This window comes from Dinoponera quadriceps, unplaced genomic scaffold, assembly GCF_001313825.1.
Source record: "Dinoponera quadriceps isolate SergipeBrazil2010 unplaced genomic scaffold, ASM131382v1 scaffold1395, whole genome shotgun sequence".
NCBI lineage: Eukaryota > Metazoa > Arthropoda > Insecta > Hymenoptera > Formicidae > Dinoponera > Dinoponera quadriceps.
In genome coordinates, this window is record NW_014556488.1 from 1,442,746 (window position 1) to 1,460,223 (window position 17,478).

A 17,478-nucleotide genomic window follows, 5' to 3' on the forward strand; every position below is an offset into this window, starting at 1 on the left:
CTGCGATATGAGCGGAACAAATGATCGATCGGTGGTCGATGGTCCTAAAGTGTGAGACGGCTGTTCGCACGCAGGTCAGATAATAACGCGAGTAATAAGAGTCAATCCATGTGTCATAATAGTATGCATGTATCATGTTGGATGTATCCAGAGAGAGAGGGAGAGGGAGGGAGGGAGGGAAGGAGAGAAAAAGAAAGAGAGAGAGTGTATGTGTGCGATGTATTTATTGATATTATATTTTAGGGATATAAGGCTCGGTATCTGATAATAGCGATATATTAGCTTATAGCTGAGAAAGTAAGATCGATGTTGCTTTGTCTCTCTTTTTTTTGTTTTTCTTTTCTTTTTTTTTTTTTGCTTCCCGGCTTCGACTTCTTTACGTTCGCGCGATTTTTCTTTCGCGCGGGTTCCCGCTTGGCAGCCGCGAGGAGCACGACAGATGCCGGACCGTAAAGTGAGATGATACACACACACACTAACATGGCCTCGTTCAAGAGGTTGTTAGTATTTTACAAAAAATAGAGTGGCCACACACGTGTCCACGAGAGAGATACGAAACTTAACGATTCATCGTCGAATAATATATATATATATATATATATATCTCTCATACGACACACATAGCAACGATATCAAAAAGCCAAGATTTTGTGAGCGCGTATATATCCTTTTTGTTATTTATTTATTTTTTTCTCTTATTTTATTTTTGCCACTGCACAAATCGAGCGTGTTTTACTTCTCGCATCCTGTCGCTGTAGATTAACGTACGAGGATCTTCGAAATGGTTTTTATCGCGCGCAGCGGGGCCGGGGCAGGCCCGAACGATGATACAAACCGTGTAATCTCATTCCGTCTAAAGGGATAAGGCGAAAACGAAGAGAAAAAAAGAGAGAGAAAGGAGCGAGATGCGAAGAGTGTCGCGTATAAAATTGCATAAATAATCTCTAATAAACTGCGATAAGCAGGCTTATGAGGGGAAAGAAAATGAACGAAGATAGGGATATATTGAAGATAAGAAAAAAAGAAAAAAGGGACTTTTCGGGGGAATCTCATTTTACACACGAGCAAGTTTACACAACATGCAAACATACACACACACGCGCGAATCGAATCGAAACTACTGTATTAAGAAGTATTTAGAGCTACGAACGATATTAAGATTTCTTAAGCCGAATATGTACATAGAAAGAAGTTTAGCGATTTAAGGTTCGCAAGGTTCATTAAAAACGAGAGAAATCGCTAAATCCGCGCGGACTCTTCTGACTCGACCGCGCGAAGAGTCCGGCCCCGTTTGTCACGCAGCAAGCTGACGTTTCGTCGTTTGTATTTTCGCAAGAAAGAACGAAAACAAAGAAAAACGCAGAAAGTATTTATTAAAGAAAAAAAAACAAACGCAGTATTAAACGCGCGAGGTACACATTCGATCGAGGACCGTGATTCGATTCAGTTGCCGACAGAAAGCGAGAGAGAGAGAGAGAGAGAGAGAGAGAGAGAGAGAGAGAGAGAGAGAGAGCGCGTGTCGTCTGATCGGCTCGATCGCATTCGACTTTCGGTGGAGACGCGCTACGTTCGCTAATTCGCCCGCCGCCATTCAGTTTCTCCGCTCTCCGCGCTCGCACTGAGTTCGCGCGCCCGAGATCCGAATGCGGGACGTCGCGGGTCGCCCGCGCGAGACTCACGGACTCCCAGACGCGGGACGCTCTTTTTCGTAGGTGTGCCATAACTTAAGTCGATGTTAACAAGATCGTAAGTGTGTGTATGTGAGGGAGAGAGAGAGAGAGGTATACATATACCTTTCGGCGGCTCAACATTCGAAAGTAAGCTTGCGCGCGTGCCTACGCTGTCCGAGCGAGCCGACAGTGAACACTCGCGTGAGACACTCAATCGCCCGTAAATGTTGAAGCCACTGTGTGAACAAAAGAGAGAGAGAGAGAGAGAGAGAGAGAGAGAAAGAGTGAGTGAGTGAGTGAGTGAGTGAGTGAATGAGTGAATGAGTGAGTGAGTGAGTGAGTGAGTGAGTGATGGAGAGAGAGAGAGAGAGAGAGAGAGAGAGAGAGAGAGAGAGAGAAAGAGAAAGAGAAGGAAAACGCAACAACACACTTTTGTAATTCGATGATTAACCGCAAACATTCCCGTAAGGAACGTCGATGTTACTTCGCAGTCTCGTGAGGAGGCGCGTTTCAACTGGTTCGGAAGCCTGAAGAGAGGGAGATGAAGAGGGAGAGAGGGAATATAAAATCTCGTTCGTGATAAACGAGAGGGATTTCCTCCTTCGAGGAGCCGAGGCGAAACGCGCCTCTCGTGGGACACGCTATACGCTCCGTATTTGTAAGGATAAAACATAACGATATTTCTACGATCGAGGAGGCGTCGCGAGCGATGCGCCGCAGCGAAAGACAGGTAAAAGAGAGAGAGAGAGAGAGAGAGAGAACAATGAACGGATCGTACACATTCCCGTTTAGTCGTAAAAGAAAAAAAGATTTTATACATTCGTACGTACGTAATTGTATAATGTTCTTAATAGAAAGGAAAAGACGTCGATGTTTTACGTGTGGGATCTTGAAGGCCGCGTAAAAATAATAATAACCGGCGTGACCGGCGTTTTTCCGCGCCGACGATGTCGATTGAAGCGTGTTGACGCGTGTAAGTCGAAGTGCGCGCGCATGCATGCGCTTGGAAGATGTTTCTTCTTCTTGTTCTTCTTCTTCTTGCTCTTATTGTTCGTCTCCGTCTGTTTATCTTCGTCCGTTTTACGTGTAACGTCGAATCGATCGTTCAGTTCAGGAGCACTTTCGCGAAATTTGCCCACACGATTACGATCACACGTGTGTTGTTCACCGAGAGTCGCTTGCACTGTTTTTACATTGATCTCATTTCTCGCCTCCGCAAGAGTCGCGTACACATCGATGGTTAGCTTAGATTTAATGTCTCACGGTACCCCCCCCCCCCCCTCCCCCTTCCTCGTCTAACACGATATCGTTAGGATCGTTTCGTGCCGATAAATTAGCCGCTTGGTGGCAGTCGCCCTTCTAAGCTTCTTCGTTAGCGAGTCTGTCGTGTGTATTTTCCCTTTAATATCCTGGGAGCGACTTGTAAGCTATCATTTATCGTGCGACTATCGTTTGTAATCCGAATATCCTGCGTAAGCTGTGCTTTCAAATGCGATCGAGCGACGTGGTTCGCTGCGACGGCGGTCTGATTAGTTTCTCGTCGGAGACTTCCGAGCTCCGAGCTGTTATTTAACAAATAGTTGTTTTAGCTTTATTGCTTGACTAATAGCTTCGTGAATCTCCGATTACGCAGGTCGACGAAAAAATGTTTGCCGAGTTGTTCTAATTAGTACAAATGGTTTTCCGCAGATTTTCGGTTACAAGGAACAATGTCGCTGGCCAAATTGCATTGTCGCGTCGGGTTTTAAAGTTAGTTTGACGATTTTTAAATGAGAGATCAGCTATTTTATGGGATATTTATCAGGGTATTTATTGGCTAAATATTGACTTATATTCTCGCTATTAAAATGTCAAAATTTGAATAACCCATTTGAAAGAGTTTAAGAAAACTTTTTTTTTATATTGAAATTTAATAAAAAAAATGTCTTTTATTCTGAAGAATTGGTTTTATCAGCCATTTTAAAAAATACCATATATAATTATATGTAATTATATGTGGAAAATTTTTGTCCCGGGATTGAAATCCGACTATTTGTTTTCACTAATCTTGCCACATGTGTGCTTGTTTTTCTATTTTTCTTTTTTTTACTACATGTGAGACGATTTTTTGTCTTTTGCTAAGAAATCAAAATGTGAATCAAATATTCATTTTTATTGACGGTTGATGATTGATTATACATTTTTTTTCTACAAATCGCTAGATTTTCTTTTAAAACACAGAATAACTTTAAAATCTGATGTGATGGAGTAATTTGGCCAGCTGTGTTGTTTTTTGTGGGCGAAAATTTCTAAGAAACACCTATTCTGATTAGAGCGTTTGTTTTGTCAACCTGTGTTATCAGTCGATCTGTACTTACATGTACTTCGTGTAAGAGATATTGATTTGGATGGCCGAATAATTGTCCACGAACACGTACCTGCAATTAATCGTGCTCTCGACCAAGAATGATTATTAATGTAAATTATTTACAATTATGATGACCGCTCTGAGAGATCCTCTCGAGTCACAGAACAATTAAATCCATCGAGACCCTTGTCTACTCCATCACTGTTCGTATTTCTCATTCTCATGAATGAAGCCTTTCCTTCGAATCTAAACGATCACTAGCGCTAATTAACGCTTCGTATCGTTAATCTCGAGCTCTGGAAAAAGTCAGAGCGACCTGGACAACCGCCGCACCGGACTCGCAGAGCCGCGATCGCAGCCTTTCGTCGCAGCGCTCTTGTGTCCACGATGTAACGTTTAAGCAATAGCACAAGAAACGAATCTACCGAGTAACGAGGAGGTACTCGCCACCGATGATGACGACGACGACGACGTAGCAGTAGCGATAACAATTAGCAGCGAGCGCAAAAAAATAACCATCACCAAGCTTCGCAAGGACGCGCTCTTCGCTTCTCATCATCATCATCATCACCACTACCACAACCACCACCATCGTCATCATCTGCTGTACATCACCATCGTCATCGTAATCCTTCGACACGTATCCATCGAGCGTCTTCTCTCTCGCGAAGCCTAAAGGAGAAAAACCACTTTTTCTACGATACGTCCGTTAAGATTTCCGCTTGTCTCTTCTCGCTGTTCGAGGACGGGGGCCGTGGACGGCCCCCCCCCCGTCCCTCTTCCCCGCGCATCCACCCACTCACCTCCCGGTTACGAATAACGAATATCCTTGCGTTGTCTAACGTAGCCTGTGATAAGAACGTAGGCGTACGGATCTGATCTTGTTTCCCTTTATTTATAGCATCGGCTGATGTACGAATGTATTATAGTTGTACAGTTGCATCGGATGATGTGTATTATAAAACCCGGCTTTACTTTTGGCGTTTTCTCGGCGCGTTCGTCCCTTCGTACTCTCTCCTTTGCAAGTATGTTATTATAATTATCATCACTGTATTATCATTACATCCCTCTTTTTACACACACACACACATACACACACACATACACACACACTTTGTCACGCGTGTCGTGTCTCGTATGTTCCTTTTCGCGCGTTCACCTCGAGAGTTTTCGCCGTTCTTTTCCGTAGTCCTCTCTGCGTACTTTGCGAGCACCCCTGGAGTAACGATGGGAAATCGCGAAGAGAGATCGCGGTGTACACACACACACACACACACACATACATTACATACATACACGGGAGAAGATGTATCGCACGAAAAATGTATTCCGTCGATTGTATACTCGTTAACTCAATGTTGATCTCGTCGTCTCACGGAGCGATACGGAGACTTTCAGTTCGCGACCGGCGACGACGATGACGCGTCCTCTCAGCGGGTCCTCCCCCAAATTGATTTAGCCGCGTTTTGCGATATTTTATACCTTGACGTTTTTTATAAACGAGAAATAAAATAAAAGGAAACGTATTTGTAGTAGTACACACGTACACACACACACACACACACACACACATATATATATATATATATATATATATATATATACATACATACATATATATATATATTTATATGTTCTTTCGTAGCGTTGTGCACTCTTGTGTTTCTCGCGCGCTCCGCTCAGCCGCGAGAGGATCGCGAGGACTTCCCTCTCGGCTTTGACTTTCTCTTTCACCGGAACTCTCTATCTTTTCACGCGAGGAATGACGTTCCAAATGTGAACAGTGACGTCGACAGATTTGCTAGCGAACCTATAGTGTGACACCTGTCAATGAGTAGAATCGACGAACAATCGATACAGGATTGTTTTGCCTTCCGGCTCTTTCTGTAATCACTAAGGAATGGCGATTTGAACTCGGACAATAATTTCAGATAAACCCCCGAACGAGAGAAATATTATATATAATATTTAGTGTAATTCAGCATATAGACCCGTAAAAAATTTCCCATATATAATTATATATAGATTATGTCCATATATATGAATATAATTATAAATATACATTATATACGGCTATATATAGTTATATATAATCATATATAACTGTATCGCCATTTCATATATAATTATATAGACATATTTTATGACGCCTTAAATATAATTATATATAATTATTTCTAATTATATATCTAATTATACATAATTATATCTAATTATACATGGAAAATTGTTTCCCCCGGGGATATCGTTTATTAGAAATATCGAAGTATTTAGTATAATTCAAGACTGATATTTATAATAATTTAACTCGGGAAGTAACGGAGATGAGCGAATTTTTATTTTACTTAAATCCGTCGAGAGCACTTCGCGCGCTTTGAGTCTGTATATTTTATCCGTTATTCTCTTTTCCTCTTATTCGACTTTCTCTTTATTCTTCTATACTTATCACTTCCGTATTTTTTCAATTTAAACGCGACGGACGCGACTACTGGTGAAGGCACGATACAGGGGAGACAGCAGACACTTATACTTTGTCGCCTCAACTTAGACAATCGAAGAGAGAATGCCAGTGTTGCTCGCAAAGTATCGACCAGCTAATCCGAAACGTATGCACATCTCATGCCGAGACCACCGTTGAAATTCGCCGACCCGCCGAATTTTACAGAATTTAGTGCGAACGTGACCCGCTCTTTCCTTCACGAATGCGTTTCCATCTTCTCTCCTGAATTACGCGTTTATAAATGTCGTCATTTATATACATGTAACGATTTTTGTAAATAATCAGTATACATATATAAATATATAATTATATATATATACATATATATATACATAAAGATATATATATATATAAATTATATATATATGAGAATCACAACGTGTAAATGGACGGAATCTGTCTTCGTTATATCGATAGTCTTATATCAGACTTGTATATGGACGGAGGGACTTTTGATTATTAAAAGTTTCCTAGAGTAAAAAAATAACGAGACGTTTTCTCTCCAATCGCCATCAAGAGACATTCCCCTTTATCTTATTGTAATTAAAAGGATATAAACCGAAGGTTTAATCACAACCAGCAATTTTAATTTATTTCTATTTATATTTCAATCATTTTAATATGCAGGTAGGTATTTGGCGATTATTCATGTATCGTTTTCTAACATATTTTTTGCAGTAAAATTGAATATTAGGTGTTCTGGTTAGTTTTGAGGGATTTTTTTGCAAAAAAAACACGTTTATTTTGGAGAGACGTTAAGTTATATTTTATGTAAAATATTTTCTACCGTTAGCTACAATTTACGCTTTTTTACGCTTAGGATTATTATAACATATCCATTTTTCATCGCCAGTTACAATTTTATACAAAAACTGTTTTTTTTTCATGACGAGAAAATAATGAAGTGTAAATGGTTAAACGATTTTGAAAAGCCAATTCAAACAATTCATATAGAACTCCATTGGCCTTTTTTTTTAATCTTTCCCATTGTATGTAAACGAACAAAAACGGTCAATTTACCAATATTTAATGCTTCAGCTAATTCTTGAAGCGTTTCAGCTGAGTTTTCATTCAACAATGCCTGTAATTCGGCATCTTCGAACTTTTTTGGTTGATCTGAACATTTTTGACCTTGAATATTCTCTGTCTTCCAAATCGAAATCACCACTTTTAAATCGTCGACGCTAGTACTCACACGTTTTAATTGATGGAGCAGACTCAGAATAAGTTTTTGAGATGAATCGGCGAGCTTCGGCAGCTGTTTTCTTCGAATTAAAATGGTAAAGTAATAGATGACGAAAATGCTCCTTATCACGTTCAATTTTTAATCGCACTAAACAGTACGGTTATGTTTACGAATACACAACCTGTATCAAATGATTTGTAGAAATGTTCAAGCTTTGAAATGACGTACCAACTTTCAAAATGTCTCTAACAGATTTGTAGCTATAGCCATCTACCGTGAGCCCTCAAAACTAACCAGAACACCTAGTATTTTGCTCGTAATTAGAACTAAATTGCAAAAATAACGGGCTTAAAATTGGGTCTTCGATTTAAACCCGTTATTTTTACAAAACAAATAAAAGGTCTAAAGCAAAGTTATTAACTCCTTCGACCCGTTACTTTTTAAGAGCAAAAAGGAGTCTAAAATAGGGATGTCCAGATTCTTAGACCCGTTATTTTTGGAAATTAGTTTCAAAGTCGCCGCTACGAGCCGCCACTTTCTAAAGAACTGAGGTCGTAGTACGACTCGATATAAATCAGCCATATACTGATCAAGTAATACAAATTAATAGTAAATCATGCGAATCTTTATTTTCAAGGGACATCTGACAAAGGTAATTAGTTTATTTAATTAAAATAATTAGTCGACTTATGACAGATATGCTCATTTCTTTCAAATCTCTTAGCTGTCTTCTAAAAACCCCATCAACTGCACTAATTAAAAATCTTGCTGCGATTATTTAAATATTATATATAAGTAGCATAAAGAAAAAAAAAAAAATATATGAATCACATTCATGTCAATAATTGGCATGTCGAATGTGAAGACGTATCAAAAGAAATCCTCGGCGACTGATTTGCGCGATAAACGCACACAGCAAACTACCGTATCGCTTTCTTTTTATTTATTGCACAAATAACGCTGATGACGAGCGACGTGCGCTCCCTCCGCTCGTACCGTGTGCACGCGCGTGGTTAGGTGGGGGGACTGACCGGCCGGCCAATCAGCATGCGACAACACTTCGCGGGCCGCACCAAGTACCGCTGGCCGTCGCATACTGTAGAACGGCCACGTATGCGACGACGGTCAGTGCTAGACAGTCTGAAGTTCGAGCCGCAAGTGATTGGTCGCAAGGATGCTGCGAACGTGCCTGACGATCCTGCCGTTGCTCTTGCTCGGCGCGTTAGCCGACGAGAAGTATATCCTGGAGCTCACCGACGAGACGTTCGAGAGCGAGCTCACGCGTCACGAGAACACGCTCGTCATGTTTTACGCACCATGGTGAGTGACAAACAGCGGATCGACAGACTGCGAGAGAGAGAGAGAGAGAAACGGCTACCGGAGCCGTCCGGTTTATATATTATAGCTGCCTTATGTTCCTCTTTCTCGGCTTTTTAAACGTGGCAAATGCTTCACTCTGCGCTCAAGAAAAAGCGAACCAGAAGCAGGACGAGAGCAGAAAGAGGGAACGGGGAAAAAAGAGAAACGAGAGAGTCACGAGAGAGTGCAGATAGTGCAGACGGAAGGCGGAAGGGAACCTCCCGGTCGTTGATTGCTAAGAGTTTCCTTATCTTTTCGAAAGAATTCGATCCTATCGCGTTCTCATCGGCTGCTCAGGGCCTGTATCTTCCGCTTGGCGGGACGGAAAAATGTTTTCTTCTGTACAGACACGGCGAAACTACCAATGTCGGCGAATGCCGGTACGCGGCATTCTTCCGTCTGGCCTGATGACGTATTCAGAATTCTGATGTCTCCTTGAGTAAATTGGTGTCTAACGAACGCCGGCGTTTTTTTTTTATCTTCTTGCAAAACGCCAAATTTGATAAAGAGAATTACCGCTCCTCTGCTTTCTCCTCAGCTATTTATGTAATGTCTCTTTATATATATTTTTTTTTTTGTTTTTCTTCTCGCATTTGTCTTCTTTTTTCTCTGAACTATAGGATCAGTATTTTGTCCAATTTTTCCCCCTTCTTTTTTTATTTTTCCAATAAGCCGGTTAAGTTTATTTCAGTCGTGATGCGGAAAATGTAAATGACATGCGGTTAATGATCTCGAGATAAGAATCTCCTTCGCCAAGAGTCAGAAGGTATAGAATGTATTCCGATCGTGCGATTTCCACTGTATTCGCTCGAGAAACTTAAGCTCTTAAAAATTCGGATTATTCGTAGTTACCAAGAACTGGTGAACATGCAAGATAAGAGCTCATACATGTATTCATTGACAACAAGCACTTGTATGCGATTATCATCGTGCAAATATTAACAGAATCTCAACTTGCGACTGTCACTTCGGAACTATTGATACGATATTAATTTCGTTCTTAGGTGCGGACATTGCAAGCGCTTGAAGCCGGAGTACGCCAAGGCAGCGGAACTGCTTTTAGGCAGCGAGCCGCCCATCACGCTGGCTAACATAGATTGTACAGGAGCTGGAAAGGAGACGTGCAATAAGTACAGCGTCAGTGGCTACCCTACGCTTAAGATCTTCGAAGGTGCCGAAATGAGATCTGATTACAACGGTCCGAGGGAAGCACTTGGCATCGCCAAGTACATGAAGGTCTCCTGCTTCTTTTTATGCCCGGTTTAGTGATAACATTTTCAAGATTCAAGATAAAATTTTTTTTTATTTAATTTTTGAAATTTCAGAAAAGAAAAACGCCCCCCTCCCCATTTCTCCACGGATTTTTGCTGTTTCTGTCCTAAGAATGCAAAAATTCGTTTAAAATCTGCGGCATTTATTTATTTTTTTCGTAAGTGAGAAAGTAAAAAGATTCGTGAAAAATCGGGGAAAAAACAGATTTCTTCCGAAATTTTAGATCCACAATATGATAACTTCCCTCTCGTTATTTGTTTCTCATTTCTGCCTAATTTCCTTTCAGTCTCAAGTGGGACCCGCGTCCCAGCAGTTGACCAACGAAAAGTCCCACAAGACCTTCTTGGAGGGCGACGAGGTCAGCGTGGTGGGCTACTTCGAGAAGGACGACTCCCCGTTGGCTGCTGCGTATCTCACGGTCACTAAGAAGCTCCGGGGCAAAGCCAGATTCGCGCACACCTCGACGAACGAGCTGTTGGAATCAGCGGGACACAAGTACGTTTCTTCTACGAAGGGCAAACGGCAATTGTGGGAAAGCGCTCGAATTAACATGCCTCTTGCTTCAGGAACACCATCGTGCTCTATCGGCCGAAGCAGCTGCACAACAAGTTCGAGCCTGACAGCGTGGTGTACGACGGCGGCGACTCCATCGGCGAGGTCGCCGAGTTCATCAGCAAGAACTAGTGAGTATCGTTTCTCCTTTTTAATGGGAAGCTTAATGCCGGGGAGCCGACTTCCAGCTCGGTGCTTCGTGTTGCAGCTTCGGTCTGGCCGGCGTCCGCACGCGCGACAACAAGGACGAGTTCAAGAACCCGCTGGTGATCGCCTATTACAACGTGGACTACGTGAAGAACGCTAAGAGCACCAATTACTGGCGGAACAGGATCATGAAGGTCGCCAAGGACTTCCCCGAGTTCTCTTTCGCCATAGCTTCCAAGGACGACTTCCAACACGAGCTGAACGAATACGGCATCGACTTCGTGAAGAACGACAAACCGGTGATCCTGGCGCGCGACGCCAAGAATCAGAAGTTCCTGCTGAAAGAAGAGTTCTCCGTCGACTCGTTCGAGACCTTCCTCAAGGATCTGCAGAACGGCGCACTGGAGCCTTACCTAAAGTCCGAGCCGATCCCGGAGAGCAACACCGGCAACGTGAAGATCGCGGTTGCCAAGAACTTCGACGAGGTGGTCAACAACAACGGTAAGGACACGCTGATCGAGTTCTACGCGCCGTGGTGCGCTCATTGCAAGAAGCTCGCGCCGGTGTACGACCAACTGGGCGAGAAGATGGCGGACGAGGACGTGGAGATCGTCAAGTTCGACGCCACGGTGAACGACGTGCCGGCGCCCTACAACGTGCGCGGCTTCCCGACTCTCTTCTGGGCGCCCAGGGATTCCAAGGAGAGCCCGATCGAGTACGAAGGTAAACGCGGCCTCGAGGACCTCGTCGAGTACGTCGCCAAGCACGCCACCGACCAGCTCAAGGGCTACGATCGCAAGGGCAAGCCGGTTAAGCCCAGGACCGATGATGAGTTGTAAATTACGTCAGCCATGAGAGAGAAAGAGAGAGAGTGAGAGTGAGAGAGAAAGAGAGAAAAAGAGAGAGATAGAGCTAGAGATCGCGAAGTTCGTTCCCGTTTGCATTTCAAGACAGTACGCGTCTCGACGTTTACTTTTTAAGTAACACGCGCAAGGCGCAGCGCGAGGAGAACATCCAAGAACGAGCGAGGCGTTCAGAAACGAGCGTGAGTCGATAATTCGTTCGAGGAATTCCCCTTGAGGTGAAAAAGGGCTATTCTGTAATAGCGTATACGTAGCCGTGTGGTCGAGTGGTTTGTAAAATGTAAAAAGGCGGAATTGTAAACTAGTACTACCGGTTGCGTACGGTGCATTGTGAGAAATTGGATTTCATCTTTCACGACTACGGCAGCGTAAGAACCGACCAGAATGTCGTTATTCACGCCATCGCTTTTTTCGTCGACACATGGAAATGAGCGTGAGGACAGTTACGTTCTAATCGGCTGCCGTAGTCGAGTTATCTTAGCCCTGTTGTAGATCAATTTGTTCTACAACATTTATTACTATTGCCAAAACCTTGCACCTACGTTTACGCCATTGCAGAACGGCCTTAAGGCATCGTGTTCCAACACGTACTTGGAAGAGCCGGAAAGAATTCAGCGCGATGGAGCAGAAGAAGGCTCGTGGTGACGTAGTGAAAAACGCGAATTTGTCAACTCGGTCGAAGCTCCGATCCGGAGCAGCTCGAAGGTGAAGTCTCGTCGTGGTGGGGCGGACTCACCTCGTCTCTGAACGGCTCGAGCACCGCCGGCGGGGACCGGTAAAAGAACGGGGAACAGACTAGCCTGAGAGTGCAAATGTTGCCGCGCGAGACGGTTCGCAATAAGTGCAAGGAGAGGAGGAGGAGGGTGGAGGACGTGTTGGAGCGGAAGAATGCGTGTGTGTATGTGCGTGTGTGTGTCCTCTAACGTATAAGATCGTCTACATGTATTATTGTACACTTTGTAACGATTGTATGTAAGAACGAACGAACGCAGGACGGGGATGCGGGACGCGCTCGCTCGCTCGCTCGCGCGAGCGTAACAGAACTGATTTCAGATTTTATCCGCGGCATGCTTTCCGGTGTTTCGAGAAATTGCTGATCCACCATTCTTCGAGGAAGGCGCGCCAACGCGCGGTTGCTTCCTATGTCCTCCGACAAGTAAGCTCCATTCCAATCTTGCGTGTTTTGATTATATTACAGAACTAATCTAAGTTAGAGGGAGAATCGATTTTTGTTTATACACGGAAGAACCGAAATAAATTGTTTTATACAAAACACTACGATTGGTCTCTCTTTCTGCTGCTTTCTTCGACGACAAGTAACATCGGATGGACGTAAGTAGCGAGTATGGTTCTCGAGATTTGGAGAGAAGAAACGTTTTTTCTCCATTCTCCGCGGAAGTTGGGGAAACGGTTTTCTCCGAAACTTTCAAACTGTAGTAGTGAGTAAGCGACGTTGCTGTTCGTGCAATTGCACAAATTGCTGTAGAAGTAAATGCTTGAGAAGTACACGAGTGCCAAGTGAAAGAAATACCAGAAACCGCAACTCGATCAAGAATGTGCTACTTTACATAGTAGTTTAAGGATCATTTCTGAACTACATTCCATACGAATCGAGTTCTTTTTGCTCAAGGAACATTTTGCTCGGTGGCTGTTCCAAAATTTTACGAACTTTCCCGTCCGATCTCTCTTCCGAGGAGGAAACGTTTGTGAAGTTGACGTTGACACGTTTTGGTATGCGGTCTTAGATACTAAAACATTTATATTTACAACTGGTTACTTACCAAGGGAATATTAGACTGGCCAATAAGAACCTAATCACGGCTGTTGTAACGATATACAGTTTAGCTGAATTGGGTAAGTTAACATATATTTTTAACTAGATTAAGTTAAAAATTAATGGCCTATAAAATTAACTTGGTTAAATTATCTAAATCAAAATGAACTTAATTAAAAGTTAAATTATATTAATAACTAAGTTAATATTAATTTATTGAAGTTAAAAGTTATGCATAGTCAAGTACACACACACACATATACACATATATGCTTTTTTGCATAATTAACTTTAATCGTAGGTTAAATTTACACTAAAGGAAGATATTTATTATAAGAAAATATCAACTGTTTTGTGCTAAGGATTCCACACAAGAATGAACAGTAGCGCTTAAAGAGACAAAAAGAATTCTGATGCATTATTTCTCATTTTGTTTTAGTTTATATAGTAAGCAGCCTGGGATGATAATATTTAATATTAATAAATTATTTTAACTTATATAAAAAAAAATAGTTATAAGAAGTCACTGTATTGGTAATTAACTAATTTAAGTTAAAAGATAACTAATTCAAAATTAACCAAGTTAAATTAAAAATCATTAACCCTGTAACTTAACTCTTAACTGAGTGACTAAAATTATTGCTCGACACTACATTTTAGCTATTGTGGGAGGATGTAAGTGTTAATCGTGTAATGACGCACGCACCGGATTCGCTTCCGGAACAGAACGCACGCGATGAATCTACCTTCCACGCTAAACGAATCCTTAATCTAGAGAGTCTGTGCGTCGTTACACGCTTAACGTTAATATAACTAGAATGTATATCGCTACATATAACCGTGATTAGGTTCTCAGGTTCTTGGCCGGTCTATTTTCCCTTTGGACACTACAATTTGATCTTCTAATCCAAGATGTGCACACACACACACACACACACACAGACTATTCCCTTTTCTACTCCTACATTCGCACTGTGCAACGAATCCCGGGGAAAAATGATTATATGTGATTATATTATATATAATTATATAAAATCACATATGAATTTTGCCCATATATGTGGTTATACATATGATCATATGTGATGAGATATGTCTATATGAAAAAAATGATGCGTGTCATTTAATTAAATGCCGATATCATGTGCTGTCAGAAGTGCAAGCAGCACAGAAGTATTTATCTCGATTGCATTCACATATAATTTGTAAACAACAGTATCTTCCCGTTGTGAACATATTTGATTATATATAGTCATACATGGGCAAATTTTATATATGATATTTTTTTCCCCCGGGATGACATTTTAGCAGCAACGGTAACACTCAGTCTCATCGGTTTACATCGTCATAAGAAATGTTTATTGTTAGTTACAATCTGTTATCATAGCATTCATAGATTAATCATACAGTCTTACATACAAAAGCTAGATAGTAGTAGAGGAATAGTAGTAGTAGTAGTAGTAATAGTGGTAGTAGTAATAATAGTAGTAGTGATAGTAATAGTAGTAGTAGTAGTAGTAGTAGAAGTAGTAGTAGTAATAGAGAGAAAGATGTGTAAACTGGTACAGAGAGATTTCGGAGGTCACAGGATCGACGATCTCCTTCTTCTCCTGATCAATACAAAACTGGTTTATTCATCACGTTATCTCGCCGGTCACTCGCGGCACAAACCGTTACTCAGTCACGCTCGAGTGTCAAAAAATATCTCGTCGTCTACTTACGGAGAGAGTGATTAGCCTACGGCGATTAGAAACGCGTTATCGATGAACTCGGAGCTTCGCGCGGGGCCCTCTAAGGAAGTACTTCGCTCACGTGCCTGTTACGTGTATCTCTGTGTACGTGTGTGTGTATGTATTATCCTCGGTACTCAATATTCCGGAGAAATCAAAACTCGACTTTCCTCTTCTTCATATGCACACCGCTCTAACATCAAATACACATGTTTATCGTAATTCGCGATAACGTCGGACATCCGGATATCCGCTCGTGAAGAACCATCAATCAGGCCCGCGCTCGTTACTCTTAATTATTGCTTTCTACTTACACCATGGAAGAGAAGAAAAGCCAGTGTTTCGAAAATTAACAAAAAAAAAGGGAGAAAAAGAGAAAAACTGGTACACACTCGGAAAATCGCGCGTACCGTCTATCACGTATGAAAGAGAACACGCGGTAAAGAGAGATAGAGAGAGATAGAGAGAGAATTTACATATACAGGGTGAGGTACCTATAACTCGATCACCTTCAATTATTCATAAACTGCTAGTTATATGAAAAAATGTTTCAAATGAAAGTCGTATGATATCAACGAAGCGGACGTACAATGTAATAATTCGTTTTTTTGTTACTTCGCTTCTTTATCGAGATATGAAGGTCACCTTGAGTCCTTTAAATGGAATATGCAACACTTAGCCCTGAAATTCGAGAGAGTATTGAACGCTGAAAAACTGTTAAGGTATAATGGGTTCAAAATCAGTAATTACTGAGATATATTCTTTAAGTGACCTTTAATATAAGTAATGCTCAAAATGTTGGCCATTACAATCGATACAAGTGCGTAGTCGATTGATGAGCGTGAGTGACACACGTTCAAGCGTTGCTGGAGTTACAGCATTACATGCTCTTACAATACGGTCTTTCATACCTTCGAGCGTCGTCGGTGGCTCGCGATGAACTTTGGTTTTTAAGCTGCATCCCGAAAATGTATTGAAAATACTGACAATACTGAGAATCCATAATATACGTAACGTGAACTATAGATTTTCAGTCACGTCAGCACATTTCGGAATATAGCCTTAATTTCATCATCACCTTTCACTGAGAAGAATATCTCAGTAATTTCAAACACTACACCTTAACAGTATTTTTATTCAGCGTTCAATACTTTTTCGAATTGCAATGTCATGTAACGCATTCCATTTAAAGAACTCAGGGTGACCTTTATATCTCGATAGAAAAGCAAAGTGACAGAAAACTAATTATTATACCGTACGTCTTCCCTGAAACCGACTTCTATTTGAAATATTATTTTACACAATAAATGGTTTACGAGCAATCGAAGGTGGTCGCGAATTAGGTGCCTCACCTTCTATATATGTGTGTGTGTTTATATATATATATATATATATATATATATATATAAAGTCTATAGTATACGTATATACAATAGTCTTGGGTGCGTGATTGATACAATTATGTATATATAAGTATGTATATATATATTTTATATATATATATAACGGTATATCTACGAAACTCATTATATAAAAAGAATACTTTCGAGCTTCGCAGCAGACGCGCGAACTTGCACAACGGAGAAGCGGAGGCGTGGATCCGAAAGAAGGCGCGCGCGTTTCCCCAAAAAAAGCGCTCACATTATACAAGGCGTTCGCGCGCTCGATCACTCTAATATACATCTCCTCCCTCTCTCTCTCTCTCTTTCTTTCTCTCGGTATTCTCCTCTCTTTCGCGCTCCCATACAGATCCCATAATTGTCGTGCGTGTGTGCGTTCGCTTCGTGGGCAGAAATATCTTAGTCGTTGCAGTAAGCTCTCCTTTTTTTTTCTTTCTATCCATTTTCTCATTTCTCTTTTCACGCGGCCTCGAGAAGCTCTGTAAAAGCGCGCTGCGTGTCGCACAAGGGTGTGTTGTCGTGTCTTCGCGTTCTCTACCGCTCTCTAGCGTGTTCGAGAGAGAGACGGGAGAAGAAACGACGACGCGAAAGCAAATTGACGGTGATGGCCGCGCGAGGTGAACAATTCATCACGTCTCCTTCTCTACATCGGAATGGGGAGATCATCCGACGCGCTAG

At 41.7% G+C, this 17,478-nt stretch overlaps 1 protein-coding gene across 1 annotated transcript; it reads left to right on the forward strand.

Moving 5' to 3' along the window:
• Window positions 1-8,780: 8,780 nt before the first annotated feature.
• Window positions 8,781-13,174, forward strand: LOC106747786 (protein disulfide-isomerase A3). The gene is made up of 5 exons (XM_014625686.1): window positions 8,781-9,023; window positions 10,067-10,298; window positions 10,621-10,829; window positions 10,901-11,017; window positions 11,095-13,174. The coding sequence occupies exons 1-5, from the start codon at window positions 8,878-8,880 to the stop codon at window positions 11,870-11,872; spliced, it is 1,482 nt and encodes a 493-aa protein (XP_014481172.1). The 5' UTR covers window positions 8,781-8,877; the 3' UTR covers window positions 11,873-13,174.
• The last annotated feature ends 4,304 nt before the right edge of the window (window positions 13,175-17,478 follow it).

Excerpts from the sequence above, each read along its gene's own strand:
- LOC106747786 (XM_014625686.1), top strand. The coding sequence starts at position 8,878 with ATGCTGCGAACGTGCCTGACGATCCTGCCGTTGCTCTTGCTCGGCGCG. Across the intron at positions 10,299-10,620 it reads GCATCGCCAAGTACATGAAG|TCTCAAGTGGGACCCGCGTC; the intron begins GTCTCCTGCTTC and ends ATTTCCTTTCAG. Across the intron at positions 11,018-11,094 it reads GAGTTCATCAGCAAGAACTA|CTTCGGTCTGGCCGGCGTCC; the intron begins GTGAGTATCGTT and ends TTCGTGTTGCAG.